Below are 25,311 nucleotides of genomic sequence, written 5' to 3' on the forward strand. Positions count from 1 at the left end.
AAGACCTGAGGCCTGAACCAGAGGCTGTGAGCCAAAGTCAGGCCATGGATTCAAGCAGATATTTACAGATTCTCGATGCGGTACATGCCTTGGCAAAGGGACTATGAGTGTGGCTGGCACACAGGCCCTCCTGAGAAGCAGCAGATACTGGGTATGTGTGTGAACACATGCCACACAATTAGCCTGGGACATCCTGACTTAGCATGAGATAGGAGGGTTAGACTGAAGTGTTGGGCAGGGATGTGTTTCCCAAGATACCTGGAGCAAGGTACCAGGGGCGGTAACAAGCCGCTGTCACGGAACACGCGAGGTGGTACATACGTTGTTTTTTCTCAGTCTATAAGTGTCAGGGTACCTCCCCTTTCCCCTTGGTCTGGCCAAGGGAGCCACAGAGACTCCCGCTGCTGACTGAGCCGTTCCTTGCCACTGGGCACTCATGTGTTAGTGTAGCTGTGGACACTGATCCGGGAAGCTAGGACTGTGTCCTGAGGCCAATAAACCTGGCCAGCGCCTTTGCCAGTGAGCCGCGCCTGTGGGCTTTCTGCGTAGTACTGTCAGGGCCGGCTATCAGTGTAGGGCTGGCACAGCATGCGGAGAGAGCACACATGCCCACCAACTGACAACGCCCAGAGCTGGAAGCAATACTCCAACAGGCCTCACCAGGCCGAGCAGAGCGGGACAATGACCGCCCGTGTTTTACATAAGATACGCCTGTTATTACACTCTAGAAAGGAATTAGCCTTTTTCGCAGCTGCATCATATTGTTGACTTATATTCAATGTATGATCCACTGTCACCCCCAGATCCTGTTCAACGGTATGACCCCCTAGCCAGTTATTCCCCATTTTGTAGTCATGCATTTGATTTTTACTTCCTAAGTGTCAGACTTTGCACTTGTCTTTATCGAGGTATTAGCTTTTATGACCCCAGCTGTGCACTGAGCAGAGGTCTGCACTGAGCTGTCTGCAATGACACCCGGCCTCCTTCTCTAAGTCTGACTTGTCACCCTGCCCTGAACCCACTCTAATTTTGCCCCCTGTCTGTGGCATCTGCTGTCCATTTCTTCTGGGGGAGAGGGTGCTTACCTATATTTAATCACTTCAGTCTGGCAGCGGGAGAGTCGGGTTATTCATGAAAAGTCAATTATATGTTTGGGTGGGAATTTGAACAATATTTTTTTATGAGTCCCCTCAGTTTCCCTGTGGGCCACATGCTGCTATGCACTGAGTGTATCGGTCAGAACTTGCATTTTAGGTTTTTATTTTGTTTAATATTTCCCAGGAATTTATCTGCGTTTATTACAATTCTTTTAAAAAGGGTGAAAATTGGTAAAAAAAAAATGAAAATAAAGGGCTGTAGGTAGCCCGTGCTCGTGGAGGGGGGGAGGGGCAGTGGTCACTATCATCAAGGAAGATGGCCTTGATGCCTCCAGCTGAGGAAATATCCCGCTCACTGTGGGCCTGCTCTCAGCTGCCAGGACCCTGCTCCCTGCCCATCTTGTGCCCCGTCCCACAAGCAGCCACCCATGGGCAATTCCTCTCCTTTGCACATGCATCTATGCCGCTTTCCAGCATCTGTCTGAGGGGAAATCCTCCAGAGTCTGGACCCAGCTCCCTGCTCCCCAAGGAGAGACTGTCTCTCCTGCCATGGGAAGCTGGGACCAGGGAGTTCTGGAACTTCCAAAATTTGGATGGAAATCAACCAAACCCAAACAATGGATTTGTTAAAACCCAGGGGAAAAATCAGCAATAACGCAAAACAAATGCCCTTGTGTCAAAAGGAATCTGGGCTGCCAGGATGGCCCGTGGGCAATCTGCCTTGGAAACCGATGGCTTAACCACACTGGCGGGACTCCGCACATATGAATGGCGAATCTAGAAGGCACAATGGAAATCCCAGTGGCCAGGATGTTAACACCTAAGGTATGTCCACACTGCCTACTGAGCACGGGCTGTGACTCAGGTTTGAGGCCAAGCCTCCACTTTCCATCCACACACAAATCATTCTGACTCGGGTCAACAAGTGCTCAGGCCCCAGGTCCTAGGACCCTGTTGAGGGTGGGTCAGAGCCTGAGTCCCCTCCAAGGGTAGGGTTGCCAGGTGTCTGGTTTGCGACCGGAACGCCTGGTGAAAAAGGGACCCTGCCAGCACCAGTCAGCACTGCCGACCGGGCCGTTAAAAGTCCAGTTAGTGGTGAAGTGGGGCTAAGGCTGGGCTGGGGGGCCAGGAGGCTCTGTGCGCTGCCCCTGCCCTGAGCACCGGCTCCACACTCCCATTGGCCGGGAACCACAGCAAATGGGAGCTGGGGATGGTGGTGCCTGCAGGCGAGAGCAGCACGTGGAGCCTCCTGCCCCATCCCCACCCCCTCCTAGGAGATGGACTTTCTGGCCACTTCCAGGGTGCAGCCTGGTTCCAGGACAGGCAGGGAGCCTGCCTTAGCCCCGCTGCACCGCTGACCGGGAACCGTCCGATGTAAGCCTGCGCCCCAACCCTGTGCCCCAACACCGTGCCCCAGTCCTGAGCCCCCCAAACCTATAGCCCCCTCCTGAACACCAAAACATCCCCATCCTCACCCCAGAGCCCGCACCCCCAGCCCAGAGTCCGTACCCCCTTCCACACCCCAACCCCCGCCTCAACCCGCAGCCCCCTCTCACATTCTGAATCCCTCATCCCCACCTCCCAAGCCTGGAGCCACCTCCTGCAGCCCCAAACCTCTCATTCCTGGCCCCACCCCAGAGCCCGCACCCCCAGCCGGAGCCCTCACCCCTTGCACCCCAACTCCCTGCCCCAGCCCAGTGAAAGTGAGTGTGGGTGGGGGAAAGCGAGCTACCGAAGGAGGCGGAATGTAGTGAGCGGGGTGGGGCCTCAGGGAAGGTGCAGGGCTAGGGTGTTTGGTTTTGTGCAATTAGAAAGCTGGCAACCCCATCCAAGGCTTGTCATTTTGCAGTGTGGGTGCAGCTCAAGAGTGGGGTTGGAAACATCGAGTCCACAAGCCCAGGTCCCACAGGCCGCGATTTGCAATGCACACCACTCACGGCCAGCAGGTCACGCAGAAGAGATTTCCCTCACCTCTGTGCAGGGGGACAGAGAAGAAAAGACTGCAGCTGGGAACCAAGTGGGGGGTCAGGTGCAGACATGGCGGAGACATGCTGGGGACAGAGCTCCCCGTGGAGCCAGAGGCAAAGCCAGCTTGGTTCAGCAGCATGGTTTGAAGGACGCCTTCCCGCTCCGGTGCTGGCCAGCAGGAACCACGCCCTAACCTTCTCTCCTCTGTGCTAGCTGAAGGATGCTTAGCTTCTGCCCATCGGGGACGAGCTCATTGCTGCCTTGTTTGGAAAAGGCAGCCTGGCCACAAGCACTCCGGCCATGGCTACACGTACTGGTAGACCGGCATCGCTGTGATCGAGGCAGCAATGTCCATTTATCCAGTCTGGTAAAGTCCCGCTAAGTCGATGGCAGAGCACTCTCCCGCCAACTCCAGTACTCCACCTTCCTGAGAAGAGTAAGGGAAGTCGGTGGGAGGGCATCTCCCATCGACACAGTGCAGTGTAGACACCGTGGTATGTCGGTCTAAGCTACCTAGTATAGACAAGACCACAGAGATAAAGATGTCCTGAGTGTGCCTCCTGCAGGAGTCAGGGTGGGCTGGTTGCAGGGAGTTGGGGTGCAGAGGGAGACAGGGATCGCTGGTGCCTAAAGCCCAACATGGTAACATATAATGGCCCAATACTGTAGCATTTAATTTCAGAAAGGGGACCTACACAAAATGAGGACGTTAGTTAAACAGAAATTAAAAGGTAGAGCACCAAAAGTGAAATCCCTGCAAGCTGCATGGAAACTTGTTAAAGACACCATAATAGATGCTTGACTTAAATGTATACCCCAAATTAAAAAAACATAGTAAGAGAAATGGCCACCGTGGCTAAACAACAAAGTAAAAGAAGCAGTGAGAGGCAAAAAGGTATCCTTTAAAATGTGGAAGTTAAATCCTAGTGAGGAAAATAGAAAGGAGCATAAACTCTGGCAAATGAAGTGTAAAAATATTAGGAAGTTCAAAAAAGATTTTGAAGAACAGCTAGCCAAAGACTCAAAAAGTAACAGCAAAAATTCATTTAAGTACATCAGAAGCAGGAAGCCTGCTAAACAACCAGTGGGGCCACTGGACGATCGAGATGCTAAAGGAGCACTCAAGGATGATAAGGCTATACCGGAGAAACTAAATGAATTCTTTGCATTGGTCTTCATGGCTGAGAATGTGAGGGAGATTCCCAAACCTAAGGCATTCTTTTTAGGTGACAAATCTGAGGAACTGTCCCAGATTGAGGTGTCATTAGGGGAGGTTTTGGAACAAATTGATAAACTAAACGGTAATAAGTCACCAGGACCAGATGGTATTCACCCAAGAGTTCTGAAGGAACTCAAATATGAAATTTCAGAACTACTGACTGGAGTCTGCAATCTTTTACAGTCATTTAAATCAGCTTCTGTACCAAATGACTGGAGGATAGCTAACGTGACGTCAATTTTTAAAAAGGGCTCCAGAGGTGATCCCGGCAATTACAGGCCAGTAAGCTTGAATTCAGTACCAGGCAATCTGGTTGAAACTATAGTTAAGAACAGAATTGTCGGACACATAGATGAACATAATTTATTGGGGAAGCATCAACATGGTTTTTGTAAAGGGATATCATGCCTCACCAATCTATTAGAATTCTTTGAGGGGGTCTACAAGCATGTGGACCAAGGGGATCCAGTGGATATAGTGTACTTAGATTTTCAGAAAGCCTTTGACAAAGTCCCTCACCAAAGGCTCTTATGCAAAGGAAACTGTCATGGGACAAAAGGGAAGGTTTTCTCATGCATTGGTAACTGGTTAAAATATAGGAAACAAAGGGTAGGAATAAATGGTCAGTTTTCAGAATATAGAAAGGCAAAGAGTGGTATCCCCCAGGAGTCTGTACTGTGAACAAAACTATTCAACATATTGATAAATGATCTGGAAAAAGTGGTAAACAGTGAGGTGGCAAAATTTGTAGATGATACAAACCTACTCAAGAGAGGTAAGTCCAAAGCAGACTGCGAAGAGTTACAAGGGAATCTCACAAAACTGGGTGACTAGGCAAGAAAATGGTAGATGAAATTCAATGTTGATAAAGGCAAAGCAATGCACATTGGAAAACATAATCCCAACCATACATATAAAATGATGGGGTCTAAATTAGCTGTTACCACTCAAGAGAGAGCTCTTGGAGTCATTGTTTTCTCTGCAAACATCTGCTCAATGTGCACACACAGTCAAAAAAGCGAACAGAATGGTGGGAATTGTTAAGAAAGGGATAGATAATAAGACAGAAAATATCATATTGCCTATTTATAGGTCCATGGTATGCCCACATCTTGAATGCTGCATGCAGTTCTGATCGCCCCATCTCAAAAAAGAGATATTGGAATTGGAAAAGGTTCAGAAAAGGGCAGCAAAAATTATTAGTGTTATGGAACGACTTCCGTATGAGGAGAGATTAATAAAACTGGGACTTTTCAGCTTGGAAAAGAGACGACTCAGGGGGGATATGATCGAGGTCTATAAAATCCTGACTGGTGTGGAGAAGGTAAATAAGGAAGTGTTATTTAGTTCTTCTCATAACACAAGAACCAGGGGTCACCAAATGAAATTAATAGGCAGCGGGTTTAAAACAAACAAAAGGAAGTATTTCTTCACACAACACAGAGTCAACCTGTGGAACTCTTTGCCAGAGGATGTTGTGAAGGCCGAGACTATAACAGGGTTCAAAAAAGAAACAGATAAATTCATGTTTGTCAGAAGCTGGGAATGGGCGACAGAGCATGGATCACTTGATGATTCCCTGTTCTGTTAATTCCTTCTGGGGCCCTGGCATTGGCCACTGTCGGCAGACAGGATACTGGCCTAGATGGTCCTGTTGGGAACACTGGGGCATGGCCACTAGGTAACTCGAGGGGATGGAAGACCACAAGTGTCGATGAAGCCCCCTCGCACTAGGCCCCTGTGTCCTTGCCCCACCCCCTCCTGCCTGGAGGCACTCGCAGCAGCTCTGTGTGCTAGGCCCAAGTGTCCTTGGCCCCCCCGCCTGGAGGCCCACACAGCAGTTATGCTGAGAATCTGCAACAGTATGTTGCAGAGTCAGACTGCCTGAAACTAAGCAAGGCCAAACAGGGGAGATATGGAAGAACAATGCTGAATAAAGCAGCTTTATGTATAGTTTAACAAATGATACAGAGAATCAGGGAACTAGCTGGGAACTGGATTGGCTGGCTATATGGATACTTGGAGCAGCTTGCTATTGGATAAGTATGCTGGGAAAAAGGATGTATAAAAGTCTGTGTAACTTCCTGCTCTGGTGTGCAGGATTTGAGATTTTATTCTCCCTGTACCTTTTTGAAGCTTCAAATAAACTTTCCTGCTTCTCCACCCCGTTGTGATTATTGGGTGCAGCACACCGGGTAACGAACCAACTCAAGCTGTTGTTCAGCCTCTCAGCACTGGGTGCCGGCAACAGTCCTTTGGTCTGACCCAGTATGGCCGTTCTTATGTTCTTTAGTTTGGAGTCATGGATACCATGGGCCTGCCCCTGTGAAACCATATGGGTCTTTGGGGCCCGGCCCAGTAAAGGGGTCACAACCAGGCCACTGATGAGTGGCTGGGGCATAGAGCACACCCTGGAAATCCTATAGGAAGGTATGTTTGGTAATTGCTGTGGAGTTAGTTATAACTTTGTTCCCAGGGGTTTCCAGGACTGTCTGTACTTAGGCTCGAGAGTGACAAAGTGGGGGAGGTGATGGCTTTTATTGGACCAACTTTGGTTGGTGAAAGGTACACACTTTTGAGCTCTTCTTCTGTGGTGCTCGAAGGCTCATCCCTTCCACCAGCGGAAGTTGGTCCGATAAAAGGTATCACCTCCCTGGCTTTGTTTCTCTCATATCCTCAGAGTAACACGGCTACAACACTGTAAACAATATACTTAGGCTGGGCAGAATTTGATATTTTAAAATATAATTTTGATGGCTATTAGTGTTTATTTTAAAGCATTTTTTCAGTTTTAATCTAGTTAAATGTTCACAGTTGTGCAAAATTATGCAGTTAAATCTTTTATTTAGAAACATTTTATCGGTTTTATTTTCACAGTTGTGCAAAATTAGCAGTTTTAAGCACATTATTTTTATTGTTTTAAATTTTCAGTTATGCAAATTTAGAGGTTTTAAGCATTTTTTCCCAGTTTTTATTGTTTTAAATTTTCACAGTTGTGGGAAATTAGGGGGTATATTTGTAACAGTGGGGGTAGATGGCAGGCTATAATTATTTAATTACAGCAGATCCTAAGATTCAAAAAGTTAAACTTGATAACCTACAAAATGCAACTTGGCAATATCACATGTCCAAATATACAAAGTAAACACCCTTAAATCAAAGGATCAGAAGGGCAGCATTTTTATTACTTTGCCTAGCTGTACATTTCAGTTATTATCGAAGGAAATTTTTGTTGCACTGTGTGCATAGGGGAAATCGATGTTTACTGACATTGACCAATAACAAGCTATACTCATGTTATGCCGAAAGGTGCTCATTAGTGAGACAAGGTGCGTGAGGTAATATTTTTTATTGGACCAACTTCTGTTGGTGAGCGAGACGAGCTTTTGATCTTATACCCAGTGTTTAATTTGTAATGAAAGAGGTGCCAGGGCTCAAGCAGTTAGGTGGTGCGGCTCAAGCAATTTTTGTACTTTTATAACTGATGTGGCAAGCCCAGAGGTCCCGGGGCTCTGAACTACCAAGCCTGGAGGTCCCGGGGCTCTGAACTGCCAAGCCCAGAGGTCCCGGGGCTCTGAACTGCCAAGCCCAGAGGTCCTGGGGCTATGAACTGCCAAGCCCGGAGGTCCTGGGGCTCTGAACTGCCAAGCCCAGAGGTCCTGGGGCTCTGAACTGCCAAGCCTGGAGGTCCTGGGGGTCTGAACTGCCAAGCCCAGAGGTCCTGCGGCTATGAACTGCCAAGCCTGGAGGTCCTAGGGCTCTGAACTGCCAAGCCCAGAGGTCCTGGGGCTATGAACTGCCACGCCTGGAGGTCCCAGGGCTCTGAACTGCCAAGCCTGGAGGTGTTGGGGCTCTGAACTGCCAAGCCCTGACACAAATTAAGCACTGCTTATACTGAGCTCTTCTTCAGGGCTGGGAAATGAAGAAGGGGGCTGTGTAAGATCAAAAGTGGACACAAGAATAAATGGATATAAACTGGCCACCAGGAAGTTTAGACTTGAAATTAGACGAAAGTTTCTAACCATCAGAGGAGTGAAGTTTTGGAATAGCCTTCCAAGGGAAGCAGTGGGGGCAAAAGATCTAGCTGGCTTTAAGATTAAACTCGATAAGTTTATGGAGGAGATGGTATGATGGGATAACATGGTTTTGGTAATTAATTGATCTTTAAATATTCATGGTAAATAGGCCTAATGGCCTGTGATGGGATGTTAGATGAGGTGGGATCTGAGTTACCCGAGAAAGAATTTTCTATAGTATCTGGCTGGTGAATCTTGTCCATATGCTCAGGGTTTAGCTGATTGCCATATTTGAGGTTGGGAAGGAATTTTCCTCCAGAGCAGATTGGAAGAGGCCCTGGGGGTTTTTCGCCTTCCTCTGTAGCATGGGGCACGGGTCACTTGCTGGAGGATTCGCTGCTCCTTGAAGTCTTTAAACCAGGATTTGAGGACTTCAATAGCTCAGACATAGGTGAGAGGTTTTTCTCAGGAGTGGGTGAGTGAGACTCCGTAGCCTGCGTTGTGCAGGAGGTCAGACTAGATGATCATAATGGTCCCTTCTGACCTAAATATCTATGAAACTATGAAAAAAAAAAGCTTGTCTCTCTCACCAACAGCAGTTGGTCCTCACCCATTTTGTCTCTATAATATCCTGAGACCAAGGGGGCTACAACAACACTGCATACAAAAGGTGTTAATGTCTGCCACCATAGGGCATCTTGGATCCAAAGAGAATCACAGGTCTCATTAAAGTCAGTGGCTGGGCCAAACTGCCTCTTTCAGGATCAGCAGAATGAGCAACCAAATCACTTTGTATAGTAAAAACAGCTACAAGCCCTAGAAGGTGTCTGTCCCAGGCACTAGGCTGCAGGTCAGGTCAGAGCTAACCCTGGTGGATTAATAGGGGTTCTGTTTGTAAACACAGGAGTTAGGATATTGGTGTCACCCAGGAAGGCAGGAGAAGCAGGAGCATGAATCTGAATTTACTCTTGCACTGAGCCCCATAACTTGTGTTTGACCAAAGTCTACCATCCAGAATGGCACCCATTCTTAATCTGAAGGCTTCGAGAAATGAAGAATCCACCACTTCTTTTACGAGTTTGTTCCAGTGATTAATCATCCTCACTGGGAAACATTTGTGCCTAATTTCTAATTGCAATTTGTCTGACTTCAGCTTCTAGCTGTTGGTTCTTGCTCTGTCTTTCTCCATTGGTTTAAAGAGCCCTCTAGTAGCTGGGATTTTCTCATTGTAATCAAGTCACCTCTTGATCTTCTAGTTGGTTAGCTAAGCAGATTGAATTCCCTAAATCTCCCAGGGTAAAGCATTTTCTCCAGGCCTTTAATCCCTTTTGTGGCTTTTTTCTGCACCATCTGTTTTTACTGGATTGAGTACCCGCTTCTGATTTTGTTCCAGGGAGAATGGACAAAATGCAGAGGGTAGAGTGGCATTTATTATTACTGATTGTTTCTACCATAGGTGCCAACTTCCCCTCTACCCAGGGGGTGCTCAATGCCCCCCCCCTCCATCCCAGGCCCTGACCCCATTCCACCCCTTCGGACAAGCCCCCACCCTGCCTCTTCCCACCCCTGCTCCGCCCCCATCCCACCTCTTTCAGCCCCCTCCTCCAAGTGTGCCCCATCCCCGCTCCTCCCTCTCCCTCCCAGAGCTGACCTGCACACTGCAAAACAGCTGTCTGTGGTGGGTGGAAGGCACTGGGCGGGAGGGGGAAGAGTGATCAGCAGGGCTGCTGGTGGGGGAGAGGTTCTGGGGGGCTCTGCTGAGCGCCCGCTAATTTTTCTCTGTGGGTGCTCTAGCCCTGGAGCACCCTCAGAGTCAGCACCTATGGTTTCTACAGTGCAACAGGTCTGCATGTCACTTCACAGAGAAGTGAAAGATATGTAATCTTCCCCACAAAAGCTTACAATTTATGTGCTGAAAGTTTGGGAAAGAAATGTCTTTGAGAAGGTCCAGGTTGCAATGCAATAGCTTTTATGAAGTCCAGGTTTGTATAGTGCAAGATTTCACAGAGTGAAACAAAGTGCAAGGTTTGGGCATCATGGGGTGATCTTGTTAACTTTTGCAGGTATAAGATGTGGGCAGCCGCTGTTCCCCTAGAAATTATAGTCCATCAGAGGCACTGCAGCAGAAAGAACCCACTTTACTGAGGACAGAAAGAAATACACCACAACTACCACACAGCATTCTTCAAGATCTCCTATACATTCAGTTAACAGAACTGGCAAAACTATTGTAATGGTGCCATCTTGTGGCTGGCCAATAATATAAAAAACAATAATTCAGAAGCACAATGCACATGCACCCATGTAATGGATAGCACCACAGAACACATTAAAACAAAGCAACTGCAATGCTAGCTATAAATCATATACATTCTAACTCTTCCATTGTTGGGTGCCATGGCCCTCACTATTCTCTATCCTTTGTGCAGCTGTGCGTGCCGTTCTTGAGCATGCAGGTCTGTCTGGGCTCACAGGCGACTTTCTGACACACAAGGTTGCTCCTAAGGTAGCAGGTGCAATTCTCAGTGCAGTTGGCAGAAATCACAGTCTCCATTGACTGGGGAAGAGAGTAAGAGTCAAATGTGAAGCATTAGTCCTTGGTCAGAAACATGGGTTAACTGTCTCCACTCGACTCTTTCAATGCTGTAAATGTAACTGTCATTCCCACCACCAGTATCAATTGACATCACTTGAGCTACTTCTGATTTGCGCTAGAGCCCAGTCCCCTCCCAGAAGGGTGACTAGAATCTTGGAATGCTGATTCCCAGTCCTCCCACCCTTGTGTGATCCACTACACTTCTGCAAATGGCTAGTTACTAAAGACATTATTCTTTGACCGAACATGTTGATTTACACTAGCTCAGGAAGAACTGGGCTCTGAGAGGCTGGACTGTGTGTAGTAGCTGATGTTCAGCTCCAAAGGTAGGTCAAAAAAGGTTCTTTAGGGCCTGACAGGATTTTATTTTAGCTCAACTGCTCTAACAACCTGGATGCCAGGATTCTGGCAGCCAGGATGAATCTTAACTAGACACAGGCCTCAATGTAACCAGCGGAGCTTGGTGAATTTTTTTTGAATGAATAATTTATTTGCCAGAAATGCAGCTTTGGGTCCCCTGAAACTTTTGGAAAATTTAGGGCGAATTTGACAGAGTTCTGGGCAAAAAAGAAAAAAAATGTCTAAATTTCTAATTTAAAGATTTTCAAAATGAAACATTTTGACCTTTTGTTTTGAAACACCATTTCATGTAGAAATTTATTTTTTAAAAGATAAAAACACCCTAAAAGGAAATGAAACTTTTTGTCCCACTCAAAATAATTTTTTTCTCAAGTTTTTCGTTTTGGCATGAGAAAACAAAAAAGCTTTCCATTTGACCTGAAACAATTCCCCCCCACAAATTATTTTGTCAGTTATTTGCTCAGCTTTAGTTACCAGTCGCCTACCTTGATGTATCTCCCGTATCTGAAGCAGCCACAGCCACCCGGAAACACACAACCCTCCCCATCAAACAGCAGCCTGTTGTCACACTGGCAGCCTTCAAAGCATCTCTCTGTGCACTGGGGTGAATTGGACAGGCCGGCGCAGGTGAAATCGCAGGAGCGGGTGCAGAGTTCATAGTGACTGTTAGCTGGGCAGGTGAGAGCTAAATTGTGAAAAAAATGAAATGCAGAGAGCCATGAAACACAAACCCTGCCACAGATAGTTACCATGTTCCTCTCCACTGACTTCTCCTATAAACACCTTGGTTAAGTGTGTGCACTCTGTCTGCCTCTAGAGGATAACAGCCTACTATTGATGCCAGTTTTCCATTAAGAAATACTTATTCTTGCAAGGTTGTAAATGTAGGACCAAACAATGCAGGCCACACCTACAGAATGGAGGACTGTATCCTGAACAGCAGTGACTCTGAAAAGGATCTGGATGAGCAAATGGATGCAAACTTCCAGAGTAATGCTGTGGCAAAGAGGCCTAATGTATCCCTCGGATGTATAAATGGAGAGTAGCAATTAGGCACAAGAAGGGAATTTTACTTCTGTAGAAGGCATTGGTGAGACTGATACTGGAACACTGCATCCAGCTCTGGTGCCCACATTTTAAAAAGGATGTTGCAAAATTGCAGCAGGTGCAGAAAAGAGCCACAAAAATGATTTGATGGCTGGAAAAAATGCCGGACCATAAGAGACTTAAGGAGCTCAGTCTGTTCAGCTCATCAAATGGTGACCTGATTACAGTGTGTAAATATCTTCAGGAGGAGAAAATAATGGGTACTAAAGGCCTCTTTAATCTAGTGGGAAAAGGCAGGTCACAAACCAACGGCTGGAAGCGAAAGCCAGACAAATTCTAGTCAGAAATAAGGCACAAATTTTTTAACAGTGGAGATTAAACACTGGAACAAACTCCCAAGGGAAGTGGTGGATCAAGACTGGATGCCAACATGTTGAGGCCAGCACAAGTTATTGGCCTCCATACAGGCATTACTGGGTGCAATTTAAGGTCTTGTGATTGACAGGGCAGACTAGAGGATCTAATGGTCCCTCCTGGTCTCAGCATACATGAATCTCCGAATTAGCTCAAGTGGTAGCTCACTGTGCGGAAGGCCCCAGACCTGAAATGTGGTGACGACTGAGGACAGAGTCCTTTCCCTTTCCTCCACAGTTCAGTCTGGCCTAGCTGGCATCCTCCCCCCACTCCCTGGACTGACATGCAGTTTGCACATGCATTAAGAGACACACAACAAGGCAAAATCAGTGGCATCAATGGGAAAGGCAGCCCAGGGCTGTAGGTTGCTCTGTAAACTCACGGCAGAAGGAGGACGTTCTCCAAGCTCTGATCTTGGCCCCAGCTGCCTGGCACGCGGCTGTGTAGCCCTGCAGGCTCTGGCAGAGGGTCTTGCCTGTCCCATTGGTGGCACACATGTCATAGAGACAATGGTTGAAGTACTCGGAAGGGCTGACCAGTGAGTGACAGTCTCTGAAGGGACCCAAGGCGGCTCTGATCAGACCACAAGACCTCTCAGTCTGGTACGGTGCCGTCTGGGTTGCATTACAGATGGGGCATCTGTCATTGCAACCATTGGCGCACGTGGCACCATCAACGGGCACCTTCCAGGAGCCCCCAAACTCATCCGCGTTCTGGGCGCTCTTCCCACCGGGCAGCAGGAAGTCGTCGTTCTTGTCTCCATTAAAGTTGCCGCACAAGCCGCACACGTGTCCCTTGTAGGTGCTGGGGATGGACACTAGGAGGTAGGAGGCAGCATCGTAAAGGACTTGCAGGCCAGAGGCTGATTGGACAATGATATTGTTTCCCTCCTGATTGATCAGAAGCTTCCCCTCATCCGTAGCCAGCGGCAGATTGTAGAGCTCACCACCCACCTGTTCCAAAGAATTTAAAATTTACCCGTCACTGGTGGGAACTCAGCAACTGTGTCCTGTCGCCACACACACGCACAAGGTTACAAATATTGTCAGAACTACACTAGAGTCAGCTGAGTCACACAAGTGTCAGTGGAGTTATTGTGGATAGCTACTGACCTCTGTGAAATTATTCTGGATGTACAGTGATGTCAGAATATCTCCAGATCTACACTGGCATCAATGGAGTTATTCTGGATTTACACTCGCGTCAGTGGAGTAACGCCAGCTATTCATCAGTGTCAGTGGAGTAACTCGGGATATACACCGGCATCGATGGAGTAACTCCCGCTATACACTGATGTCAATAGAGTCATTGTGGATTTGCACTAAGGTCAATAGATTTACACTTGTACAGGTTTGAGTAGAATCTGGGCTGGAATTAGGCCCTGTCTACACTAGCAGTTCTGTTCACAAAATTTTTGTTGCTCAGAGATGTGAAAAAAAACACCTCCTTGAGAGACAAGTTTTGCTGGCATAAACACTTGTGTGCATAGAGCTATGTCAGTGGGAGACTGTCTCCCACCTTCCCGCCAACATGGCTACTGCCACTCATTGAGCTGCGTTTATTATGGCGATGGGAAAGCTTTCTCCTATTGGCATAACATGGCTACATGGTACAGCTGTGCCACTGTAAGCTTGCAAGTGTAGACATGGCCTTACAAACACTTCCCTCCCTGCTGAGGCTTTGAGTAGCTGCAGATGAGGTCACCGGAGTTGACCTCTCCCATTATACCCTTTCATTTGCTCTCAACTTTCTGAACTGAATAAACTTTATTTCACTGGAGGACGTTGGGTCAGTCATGGAGTAGACCTCCGATGCTGGTGAGATTAATCTGAAATGTAAACTTACCACGACCTTCCACTTCTTCCCTCTCTCCATGGTGATGGTGTAACCATGAACGGAGACCACCACAGTCCTCATCCGAGCCATGCGGCCACCAGCAGCACTCTCCTTCTCCACTACCACGGAGAAGTTCACCAGCCCGGCATCGCTACTGCAGACTCTGGCTAAGGTGTAGGTGCAATTCCCATGTAGGTCGAAAGCCCATCCATCAAAGGTCAGGTAGTGGGAATCACCTGCCACGGTGCATCTGCCTGCAGGATAGCAGCCCAGGACTCCACTCTCCACCCTGCACTCCTCACTGGCTCCGCAGGAGGCCTCCTGGCACTCGATGACCCCGTTGTCTTGGCACCGGCACCGTTCCTGGCAGGAGGCGCTGGCGTAGAACACCTCTCCCTTCCTGTAGTACCTGCCCTGGTGCACACAGCCGCACTGCGCGACGGGGACGCACCGGTCTCCACTCAGGAGGAACCCGGCGTCGCAGAAACACCCTTCGGCACAGGGAGCTTCACAGCTGTCCGGTGCCGAGAGCCCGTGGCAGGTGGCAGGGCAGCCGCTCCCACAGAGCTCGTAGTGGGAGTTACTGGGACAGGTGGCATCTGCAGGAGATGATGAGAGAGAATGTGCAAATGAGGGTGAGAAAAAGCTTGTGAAATCACTGAGCTTGTCAGAAAGAAAAATCCCCCCCAAGCAATTTCATGTGAATTTAAAGCATTTTGGTTCCATCCATTTTTAAAAAAAAATTTCTGATGATTTTTTTTATCATATTAATTTGTTTGCTTCCAAAATTGATCATTTTCTGAAATTAATATTTTCTGCATGGTAAAATACAAGGATCAAACCCTTCAGTGGAAGATCAGGCTCCATGGCCCAAGCAGTCCCTCACGGATAAACGATCTGCATGAAGCCAAGTGATGAAGGGATAGAGTAAGACAAAGAGGATATACCCATCAGAGACATTAAGGAAGGACAATCTAATAAGGAGAAAGGAGAAGAAAAGAAGGGAATTGCAAAATTCAAACACCTAGAAGAAGAATGATGAAATCATCAACATGAAGATGAAGGAAGACAAAGCTGGAGGTGGTCAAGAATTTTCCACCAGAATGTTTGTCTGTTGGAAAATGACATTTTGTTAAAATTGAAACTTTCTGTGGGAACCCAAATGTCTTGATTCCTATACAATCTGCCCTGCTTGTACCATTAGACTCCATAAAAATCAAGGGTGATGTCATGGTAGGGGTCTACTACAGACCACCTAACCAGGAAGAAGAGGTGGATGAGGCTGGTTTTAAACAACTAACAAAATTATCCAACGCACAGGCCTTGGTGGTGATAGGGGACATCAGCTACTCAACCATCTGTTGGGAAAATAACACAGCAGGGCACAGATTAGCCAACAAGCTCTTGGGATGTCTTGGAGACCATTTTTTATTCAGAAGGTAGAGAAAGCTACTAGGGAAGAGGCTGTTCCAAATTTGATTTTGATAAATAGGGACAACCTGGTTGAGAATTTGAAAGTGGAAGGCAGCTTAGGTGAAAATGATCATGAAATGGTAACATTCATGATTCTAAGGATTGGTAGGAGGTGTGACAAAGTTCCTGCTCTACCTTGGTGGGTCTTGCGCTTATTAGCAGATTTGCTTGCCTTGGAGCTTCATGGCAGCCCTCAGCTTGGCTGGTTTTCTGAATTCACAGTCCAGGTCGACTCCTCCTGTGTCTGACCAGGAGTTGGGAGGATCTGGGGGGAAACTGGGCCCGCCCTCTACTCTGGGTTCCAGCCCAGGGCCCTGTGGAATGCAGCTGTCTAGAGTGCCTCCTGGAACAGCTGTGCAACAGCTACAACTCCCTGGGCTACTTCCCCATGGCCTCCTCCCAACCCCTTCTTTATCCTCACCATAGGACCTTCCTCCTCATGTCTGATAATGCTTGTACACCTCAGTCCTCCAACAGTCCGCGTTCTCACTCTCAGCTCCTAGTGCCTCTTGCTCCCAGCTCCTCACACACACACCACAAACTAAAGTGAGCTCCTTTTTAAAACCCAGGTGCCCTGATTAGCCGGTCTTAATTGATTCTAGCAGCTTCTTGATTGGCTGCAGGTGTTCTAATCAGCCTGTCTTAATTGTCTCCAGAAGATTCCTGATTGTTCTGGAACCTTCCCTGTTACCTTACTCAGGGAAAAGGGACCTACTTAGCCTGGGGCTAATATATCTGCCTTCTATTACTCTCCTATAGCCATCTGGCCCAACCCTGTCACAGAGGGAAAAGTGCACAATAAGAAAATGGATTTCAAGAAGTCAGACTTTAGCAAACTCAGGCAGTTGGTCAGTAAGATCCTATGGGAAACAAGTCTAAGGGAAAAAACAGTTCAAGAGAGTTGGCAGCCTTGTGGATGGGGGAAGTGGTAGATGTGTTGACTTTAGTAAAAGCTTTTTTTGTCTTGTATGACCTTCTCATAGACAAACTAGGGCAAAACAACCTAGATGGAGCTACTATAAGGTGGGTGCAAAACTGGTTGGAAAACCGCTCCCAGAGAGTAGTTATCAGTGGTTCACTGTCAAGCTGGAAGGGCACAATGAGTGGGATCCTGAAGGGATCACTTCTGAGTCCAGTTCTGTTCAATAACTGAACAGTGATTTAGACAATGGCATGTACATGTATAAAGTTTGCAGATGATACCAAGCTGGGATGGGTTGCAAGTGTTTTGGAGGATAGGATTAAAATTCAAAATGATCTGGACAAACTGGAGAAATGGTCTGAAATAAATAGGTTAAAATTCAATTAGGAAAAATGCAAAGTACTCTATTTGGGAAGGAACAATCCGTTGCACGTATACAAAATGGGAAATGACTGCCTAGGAAGGAATACTGTAGAAAGGGATCTGGGGTCATAGTGGATGACAAGCTAAATATGAGTCAACAGTGTAACACTGTTGCAAAAAAAGCAAACATAATTCTGGGATGTATTAGCAGGAGTGTTGTACGCAAGACATGAGAAGTAATTCTTCCACTCTACTCCACACTGATTAGGCCTCAGATGGAGTATTGTGTCCAGTTCTGGAAAGACATGGACAAATTGGAGAAAGTCCAAAGAAGAGCAACAAACATGATTAAAGATCTAGAAAATGTGATCTATGAGGGAAGATTGAAAAATTGGGTTTGTTTAGTCTGGAGAAGAGAAGACTGAGGGGGACAGGATAACAGGTTTCAAGTACATAAAATGTTGTTACAAGGAGGAAGGAGAAAAATTGTTCTCCTTAAGCTCTGAGGATAGGACAAGAAGCAATGGGCTTAAATTGCAGCGAGGATGGTTTAGGTTGGATATTAGGAAAAACTTCCTGTCAGGGAAGTTAAACACTAGAATAAACTACCTAGGGAGGTTGTGGAATCTCCATTGTTGGAGATGTATAAGAGCAGGTTATATAAATACCTGTCAGAGATGGTCTTGATCAGTGGTGGGCAACCTGTGGCCCTTGGGCCGCACGCAGCCCTCAGGGTAATCCGCTGGCAGGCCGCGAGACAGTTTGTTTACATTGACAGTCCACAGGCACGGCTGTCCGCAGCTCCCAGGGGCCGCGGTTCACCGTTCCCAGCTGCAGGTTGCTCACCAGTGGTCTAGATAATACCATGAGTGCAGGGGACTGGACTAGATGACCACTCAAGGTCCCTTTTAGTCCTACGATTCTTTGAGACCACTCCCCTGCCGGAGTTGGTGATAGGACCCAGGAGTGCTGATTCTCAGCCCCTCTTCTCTAACCACTGGAGTCTTCTTGCAGTGCTGGGGCTAGAACCCGGGAATCCCCTAGTTTCCCCTGCTGTAACCCACTAGACCCCACTCAACCAGGGATAGAACCCAGGAGTCCTGACTCCCAGCACCCCACCCCTCCTAGCTCTTACCCACTATATCCCACCCAGAGGCCACTTTAAGGATCTTTGATGACAAGTTTTCTCTTCACCCTGAATTAGTGTTCTCCCAGAAGAAGAGAGCAAGTTACCACAGAAGCTGTTGGATCGCCATGGCTCTATAGTCACCCCAGCACTCTGGCAGGCTGCGGCGTAGCTGGTGAGGCTCTGGCACACGACAGCCTGCTGCCCCCTAAAGAAGCAATAGTCATAGATACAATCTTGGAAGTAGCCCTCAGGGGGGACTTTGCGATGGCACTCTCGGAAGGGCCCAGCCGTTGCTAGGATCATCCCACATTCCCCCCGGATTTTCCGTTGGTGTCTATTGACGGCTGCTAGGTTGGAGCACTCCTGCTTCTCAGGTTCGGCGCAGCCTGGCGTCTCCGCTACCCGCCAGCTCTGCCCGAAGGTCGTTACATTCGGGGCCACTCTGCCATCTCTCATAATCAGCTCGTCTCCCTTGTCGCCATTGAAGTTCCCACAGAGACCGCACAGGGCGCCAGCGTAGGTGCTCGGGGTGGTGAGGGTGACCCGGCTCTGCCAGTCGAAGGTGATGGTGAGATGGAAGTCGGTCTGGATTGCTGCATCCTGCCCTCTCCGGTACATAGAGATTTTGCCGTCATCGGTGCTGTATGGCAGGTTGATGACCACGCCATTCACCTGCGAGCAATGGGCAAGGGACGGGTGACAACAGCAGAGAGAGATCATCCTGCAAAGCCCCAGTATGCCTTCCAGCAGTGGAATGCAGCTGCCTCTGTGGTGGGGCATGTTTAACTGCAGTGCAGAACTGCTGCACGGAGATCACCCACCCAGCACTGAATGCAGCCACCACTGGAGTGGGGCATGTTTAACAGCTGTGCAGAATCACTGCATGGGCATCACGCACTAAGCACTGAAATGCTCAAGGCTTATAAAAACAAACTACGTTTGAAGGCTGTGGGCTGAATGCTGATATCATTTTAGCTGGTTACAAAAAATAAAATTGGAAAAATGATCCTCAAAAGCATTTTTATGCCTTTAGATTATTAACACTGGCTGAACTTAGACTTTTCAAAATTTTCAGTGGAATATTTTGTTTTTCTTCTCCCCCCACCCCATTTTTGAGTAAATCCTGCCTTGTGCAAATCAGCAACAACAAGCACCACAATAAAACTCCACAACATCCCAGGAGGACAATGATCAAACACAAACTTGAAAAAAAACATTGAGAATGTTATTAAAATCTAAAGCAAAGAAAAACTCGCTCATCTCCTTTCTGCACGCCGTTAACTTCCAAGGTCAGGTGTTCTCTGTCAGTTCTTCAAAACATGATGCCAAGTCAATTATACATTTTTGATTCTTATAGTAAATGTAAGAGGGGTATGAAAATCTCTAACTTTGAATAAGGGGTTGGCAGTTGGAAGAGGCTTGTGGGGAAAACTTACAGGGCAGTTCTCTGGGCTGTGTTGTACAGGAGGTCAGCCTAGATGACCACAACAGTCCTTTCTGGCTTTGAAATCTCTGACAGTGTGAACTAGATGATCACAATGCTCCCAATGATGACACATGAATACCCGAACAAAGGGGTGACAGTGGCTGACCCTTAGGGCTGATCACAAATTACCTGGCAAAACTATTTTTTGATGGAAAATTGATTGGTTTATTGAATGACATTTTCTGCAAAAGTGCCGGCCACAAAAAATTGTATTTTTTGTTTTGCAGCAAACTGAGTTTTCAACCCGCTCAATAGGTTTTTGCCTCAAACTGAAATATTTTGTCTAAAAAAGTGAAATATTTTGCTTCTGAAATGCCACCATCCTGCTTCATGGGAGTTGTAGTTTGGGTTGCCATTTTCCTTTATGTGCTGAGCCCCCCAACTGGCCTCCATCTCCCATGATGCCCTGTGCCCATGTGCTGCCATGATGCACGACCTTTCTTCACCAAAAGGAGAGCCCGTGATGCATCATGGGAGATGTAGTCTGACCTGAAGGCCCAGACTACCAAGGAACCCAACCTACAACTCCCCTGAGGCACTGCAGTGGCATTTCAGAAAGGAAATATTTCGATTTGGGGGCAGAATGTTTCAGATTTCGATTTTTTTTTGCCAAAACCTTGAAATTTTCCCTGCAGAATCTTCACGCTCTCCCCATTTTCCACCCAGCTGCATTGATGACAAATACAGAAGGAAGATGAAAAGTGCAATGATGAGTGAATACAGTAAAGAAGACAATGGGGGGAAATTGGCTAATGCCCTAAATCAGGAAGCTGCGGACACAATACAATGCAAAGCGGAAGCTCTAATGAAATGGTGTCTCAGGATTGGGCAATGACTGAACTCACCAGGATTCTTCCTGGATAGTCCCTGCTGACTGTGATGTTCACTCCGTATACACGGACCTCCACAGCTCTGGTGAAGGACACGGCTCGGAGGCCCCTGTTGTCGTTCTGAACCAGGACCTGGAAATCCACCAGCTCTTCCCGCTCCTGGCACCGCCCGGCCAATTGATAGTGGCAGCTGCCCTGGAAGTCAAACCTCTGCCCGTCGAAGCTGGTGTAGTGGGGGTCCCCGCTGGCCATGCAGCTGGCATAGCTGGTGGGATAGCAATTTGGGAAGCCCTTTTTCACCTGGCACTGCTCACCAGTCCTGCACCCTGAAGCCTCGCAGCTCGCCTGCCTGCTCTGTGGGTCACACACGCAGCGTCTGGTGCAGGTGCTGTCCCCCCAGAATTGCTCTCTGGGAGCATAGAGATGCCCCTGGAACTCGCACCCGCAGCCGGCCTTGCGGATGCATTTCCCAGCGTCCAGCACGAAGCCCTCATTGCACTGGCAGGTCTCCACGCAGGGCAAGGAGCAGTTGTTAGGGGCCACTTGGTCGTTGCAGGTGGCAGGACATGCGGAGCCGCAGAGCTGGTACTGGCTGTTCTCTGGGCAGGGCAGAGCTGTCAAAGGGATGGGACACGGGAGTCACTGGGAATATCGCTACATTTGGCCAGCTTGGCATAGCGCTGAGGGGGCCTGGCAAACACTGTGCAGCAGAGCAGCCCCCAGCGATGTCCCCGAATGCACCATGAGCTCTGACCCACAGAACTGGAGCTGGCAGAGCTCCTCAGGTCCCATCTCCTCCAGCTCCTCAGCCAGGGCCAGACTTTCCCCTGTTCTCAGGCTTGTCCATCTAGCATTAAATGTTCTCAGCAATGGGACTTCCTTGGGGAGAAGGTCCCCTGGCCCCATAGATCTCACCATTAGCACGTGTTCCCCGCTGGTTTCCCCTGGCTCATGCTCATCCCATCACCCTGGGACCACCCTACACAATTCCCCTCTACCCGGGTGTACTCACAGCATCCCACCAGTGTCCTCCAGTCGGAGATATCCACCCCCTCTCCCCGGCAGGCATCAGCGTAGCTAGTCAGTGCCTGGCATAGCATGTCCTGGAGGCCGTCGTTCATGCACAAGTCATAGACGCAGTTCTCCAGGTAGATTTTGGGGTCGATCACAGAGTGGCACTGGCTGAAGGGGCTGCCCACCCCTTTGGTGATCCAGCCACAGAAGGGCTCAGCTTTGTACCTGCCAACCAGCTCTGGGGAGCAGCTCTTGCATTCCCCGTGGCAGTCGTCCCAGCAGAACCTGTCCCCATCCTCCACCTTCCAGCTCTTTCCGAACTCCACGGGGCTGGCAGCCAGCGCCCCGGCCGGGGTGGTAAAGTCATCCCCAGGGTCCCCGTTGTAGTTGCCGCACAGACCGCACAGCTGCTCCCAGAAGCTGCTGGAGATCTTCACCACCAGGGAGCTGCCCCAGTCATAGGAGACGCTCAGGGAGAAGTCAGTCTCGATGACCACAGAGCCCCCGCTCTGATACACCCTCAGCTTCCCCTCCATCAGGGAGACAGGGAGGCGGGAGCTCCGGGCATTCACCTGGGGGGTATACAAATCAATTGTTGACTATCCAAGCTGCTGAGACTCCAGGTCCACCCGCTCCACTTAGCTTGGCTACTGCAGCTCCCCCCTTCAACAGCCTTCCAGACAGTCCCAGCTCCAGACCAGGTAGACCTCTTATGGGGATTTATCCTGTGGTGCTTCTCCCCCAGGGACTCGTGAAATTCAGCCCATTTGGAGACATGATGAATGAGGCCACCCAAGCATTCATCATTCCCCTTTGGATACAGGCTGCAGGTCGGGACTGAGGGACACCAGCAGAGCTCTGGGGTGGGGGAGCCGAGGGTTGGGATAGCAGGGGACCCTGAGATTCACAGGACTACAAGGAAATCCAGAAATAAAGCCTACAGCATTGCAGATACTCACCTGCACTAGCCCCTTTGTGTATCTGTCCATCGAAATGGTGACATTGTAGACACGGACTGTCACAAAAGCAACCGAGGAAATGTGTGTGTTGCGCTGGTTCTGGTTCTTGGCCTCGAGGCTGAATGACGGGAGAGTCGTGTCCGAGCTGCAGGTCCTGGCAATGGCATAGGTGCAGGTGCCCGTGAAGTTGAAAGCCTGCCCGTCGAAGGTGTGATAACGCGATTCTCCCTGCACCCGGCAGGTGGACTCTGACTCGGCTACACACGCTGGGCTGCAGTTCGTGTTCTCGCATCTCTCCTTCTTCCTGCACTCAATGGTGCTGCAGGAATGTGGGCTGTCTAGAGAGAAAGGTTTGCCAGGCCACAAAAAACCCCCACACCAGCTGTGATAGATGGACTGCATTGCGTTATTCATAGAATCATAGAATATCAGGGTTGGAAGGGACCTCAGGAGGTCATCTAGTCCAACCCCCTGCTCAAAAGCAGGACCAATCCCCAATTAAATCACTGGGGCTTTGTCAAGCCTGACCTTAAAAACTTCTAAGGAAGGAGATTCCACCACCTCCCTAGGCAACGCATTCCAGTGTTTCACCACCCTCCTAGTGAAAAAGTTTTTCCTAATATCCAACCTAAACCTCCCCCACTGCAACTTGAGACCATTACTCCTTGTCCTGTCCTCTTCTACCACTGAGAATAGTCTAGAACCATCCTCTCTGGAACCACCTCTCAGGTAGTTGAAAGCAGCTATCAAATCCCCCCTCATTCTTCTCTTCTGCAGACTAAACAATCCCAGTTCCCTCAGCCTTTCCTCATAAGTCATGTGTTCCAGACCCCTAATCATTTTTGTTGCCCTTCGCTGGACTCTTTCCAATTTATCCACATCCTTCTTGTAGTGTGGGGCCCAAAACTGGACACAGTACTCCAGATGAGGCCTCACCAATGTCGAAGAGAGGGGGACGATCACGTCCCTCGATTGACCCCATATCTGTCATAACACCTCCTAGCAAAGAGGAGAACTGACCCTGAGCTGAAGAAGAGCTCTGTAGCTCAAAAGCTTGTCTCTTTCACCAGCAGAAGTTGGTCCAATCAACGATATTTCCTCACCCACCTCATCTATCTAACAAACGCAGGCTTGGCAGGGTTCGATTTTTATTGTTTTATAATTTTGACAGATAATATCGGTTTGTTTTCAAGCATTGTTTTCAATTAGTATCAATTTAAATTTTCATGGTTTTTATCAATTTCTATTTCCACAGCTGTGGGAAATTGGGGGAGGGGGTGACACGCTAATGATTTAATGACTGTAGATGTTGAGATTTGAAAAGTTAAAGCTTTAGAACCGATAAAACAAAAATTGTCCACACCATTTGTCAGACTCTACCAAGGAAATATCTTCACATTAAGCTCTAATAAGTTCTCAAGTAGCATTTTTCTTATGTTGCCTGTCTGTAAATTTCGATGATCATTGGTGGAAATATTTTCTTATCGGTTCTGGGTGTGTAATGAAATCAACGTTTGCCAGCAACATTTCCTCATAACAATCTAGGCCTTCCACATCTATTTGTGTGTTTGTTAGTGCATTTGGTAGCACAGCTTGGAAGGACTAGATTTTTTTATCAGTAAATGTCAATAAATGTCCGTTTCACCTTATACACAGGAAACTAACGAAATAACATTTCCATTGATAATAATTGACATTTACAGATAGGCAAAGGGAAAAGATGGCTGCTTGAGAACTGACTGGCAATTGATTGACAGCTATTTACTTGTTAGATTTTGACAAGCGATGTTGACAATTTGATGTTGATTTGACAATTTGTGTTTGAACAGGTCGAAAGCTTTAACTTTTTGAATCTCAAAGTCTGTCATTAAATAATTAGCATCTGCTGCCCCCACAATTTCCCACAACTGTGAACATTTAAATAAATAAAAAAGACTTTAAAATGGATAATTCTGTGCGGCTCTGAACATTTAAACTGATAACAGTAAAATAAAAAAAATTAAAAAGAACAATTGAATTTCTTGCTGAAAATGTTGTGGCCTATACAATGCATTGGCTCATAAAGCCAAACGTGTCTGGTGGCACCTCCCGGCAGAAAAGAAATCAGCGTGAAATTCCTTCCCCTGACCATCTTTTACATTGTCAGCGTATTTGGTAGCACCTATAATAATAATGCCACCGAGCTCCTCTGTGGCACTTGTCAGCTCTAGATCGCCCTGGGCTTTACTGAGGAAGTCAGTATCATAATTCCCATTTGACAGATGGGCAAACTGAGGCCAAGAGGGGCAAGTGACGTGCCCAAGGTCACCCAGCAGCAGAGCTGGCAATAGACCACCGGGTCTAATGAGGGGCACACAGTGCTCTACCCGTTTAACCACGCTGCCTTCCCCCACTCTAGAGCCTCCAACCAAGGCTGAGGCCCAGTTGTGCCAGGTGCTGTACAGATGCATACTAAGAGTCAGTCCCCCCGGTGAAAAGCCAACCATCTAAAGAGGGGCAGGGACGATTGCTAGCCCCTTTGGGGCAAGGTCTGGCTTTTTTGCTGTGTCTGTGTAGCACTTAGCACCACAGCGTCCTGGTCC

The 25,311-nt window shown here is 48.0% G+C and overlaps 1 protein-coding gene across 1 annotated transcript; it reads right to left on the reverse strand.

Annotated features, from left to right (window-relative positions):
- Positions 1-10,707: 10,707 nt before the first annotated feature.
- LOC140902926 (IgGFc-binding protein-like) lies at positions 10,708-21,008 on the reverse strand. The gene is made up of 6 exons (XM_073323509.1): positions 20,772-21,008; positions 18,545-19,112; positions 14,569-15,152; positions 13,100-13,670; positions 11,742-11,941; positions 10,708-10,857 (listed from the first exon to the last, which is right to left on the reverse strand). Exons 1-6 carry the CDS (start codon positions 21,006-21,008, stop codon positions 10,708-10,710), a joined length of 2,310 nt encoding a protein of 769 aa, XP_073179610.1.
- Positions 21,009-25,311: the final 4,303 nt, after the last annotated feature.

Source organism: Lepidochelys kempii, chromosome 24 (genome assembly GCF_965140265.1).
Source record: "Lepidochelys kempii isolate rLepKem1 chromosome 24, rLepKem1.hap2, whole genome shotgun sequence".
Taxonomy (NCBI): domain Eukaryota; kingdom Metazoa; phylum Chordata; order Testudines; family Cheloniidae; genus Lepidochelys; species Lepidochelys kempii.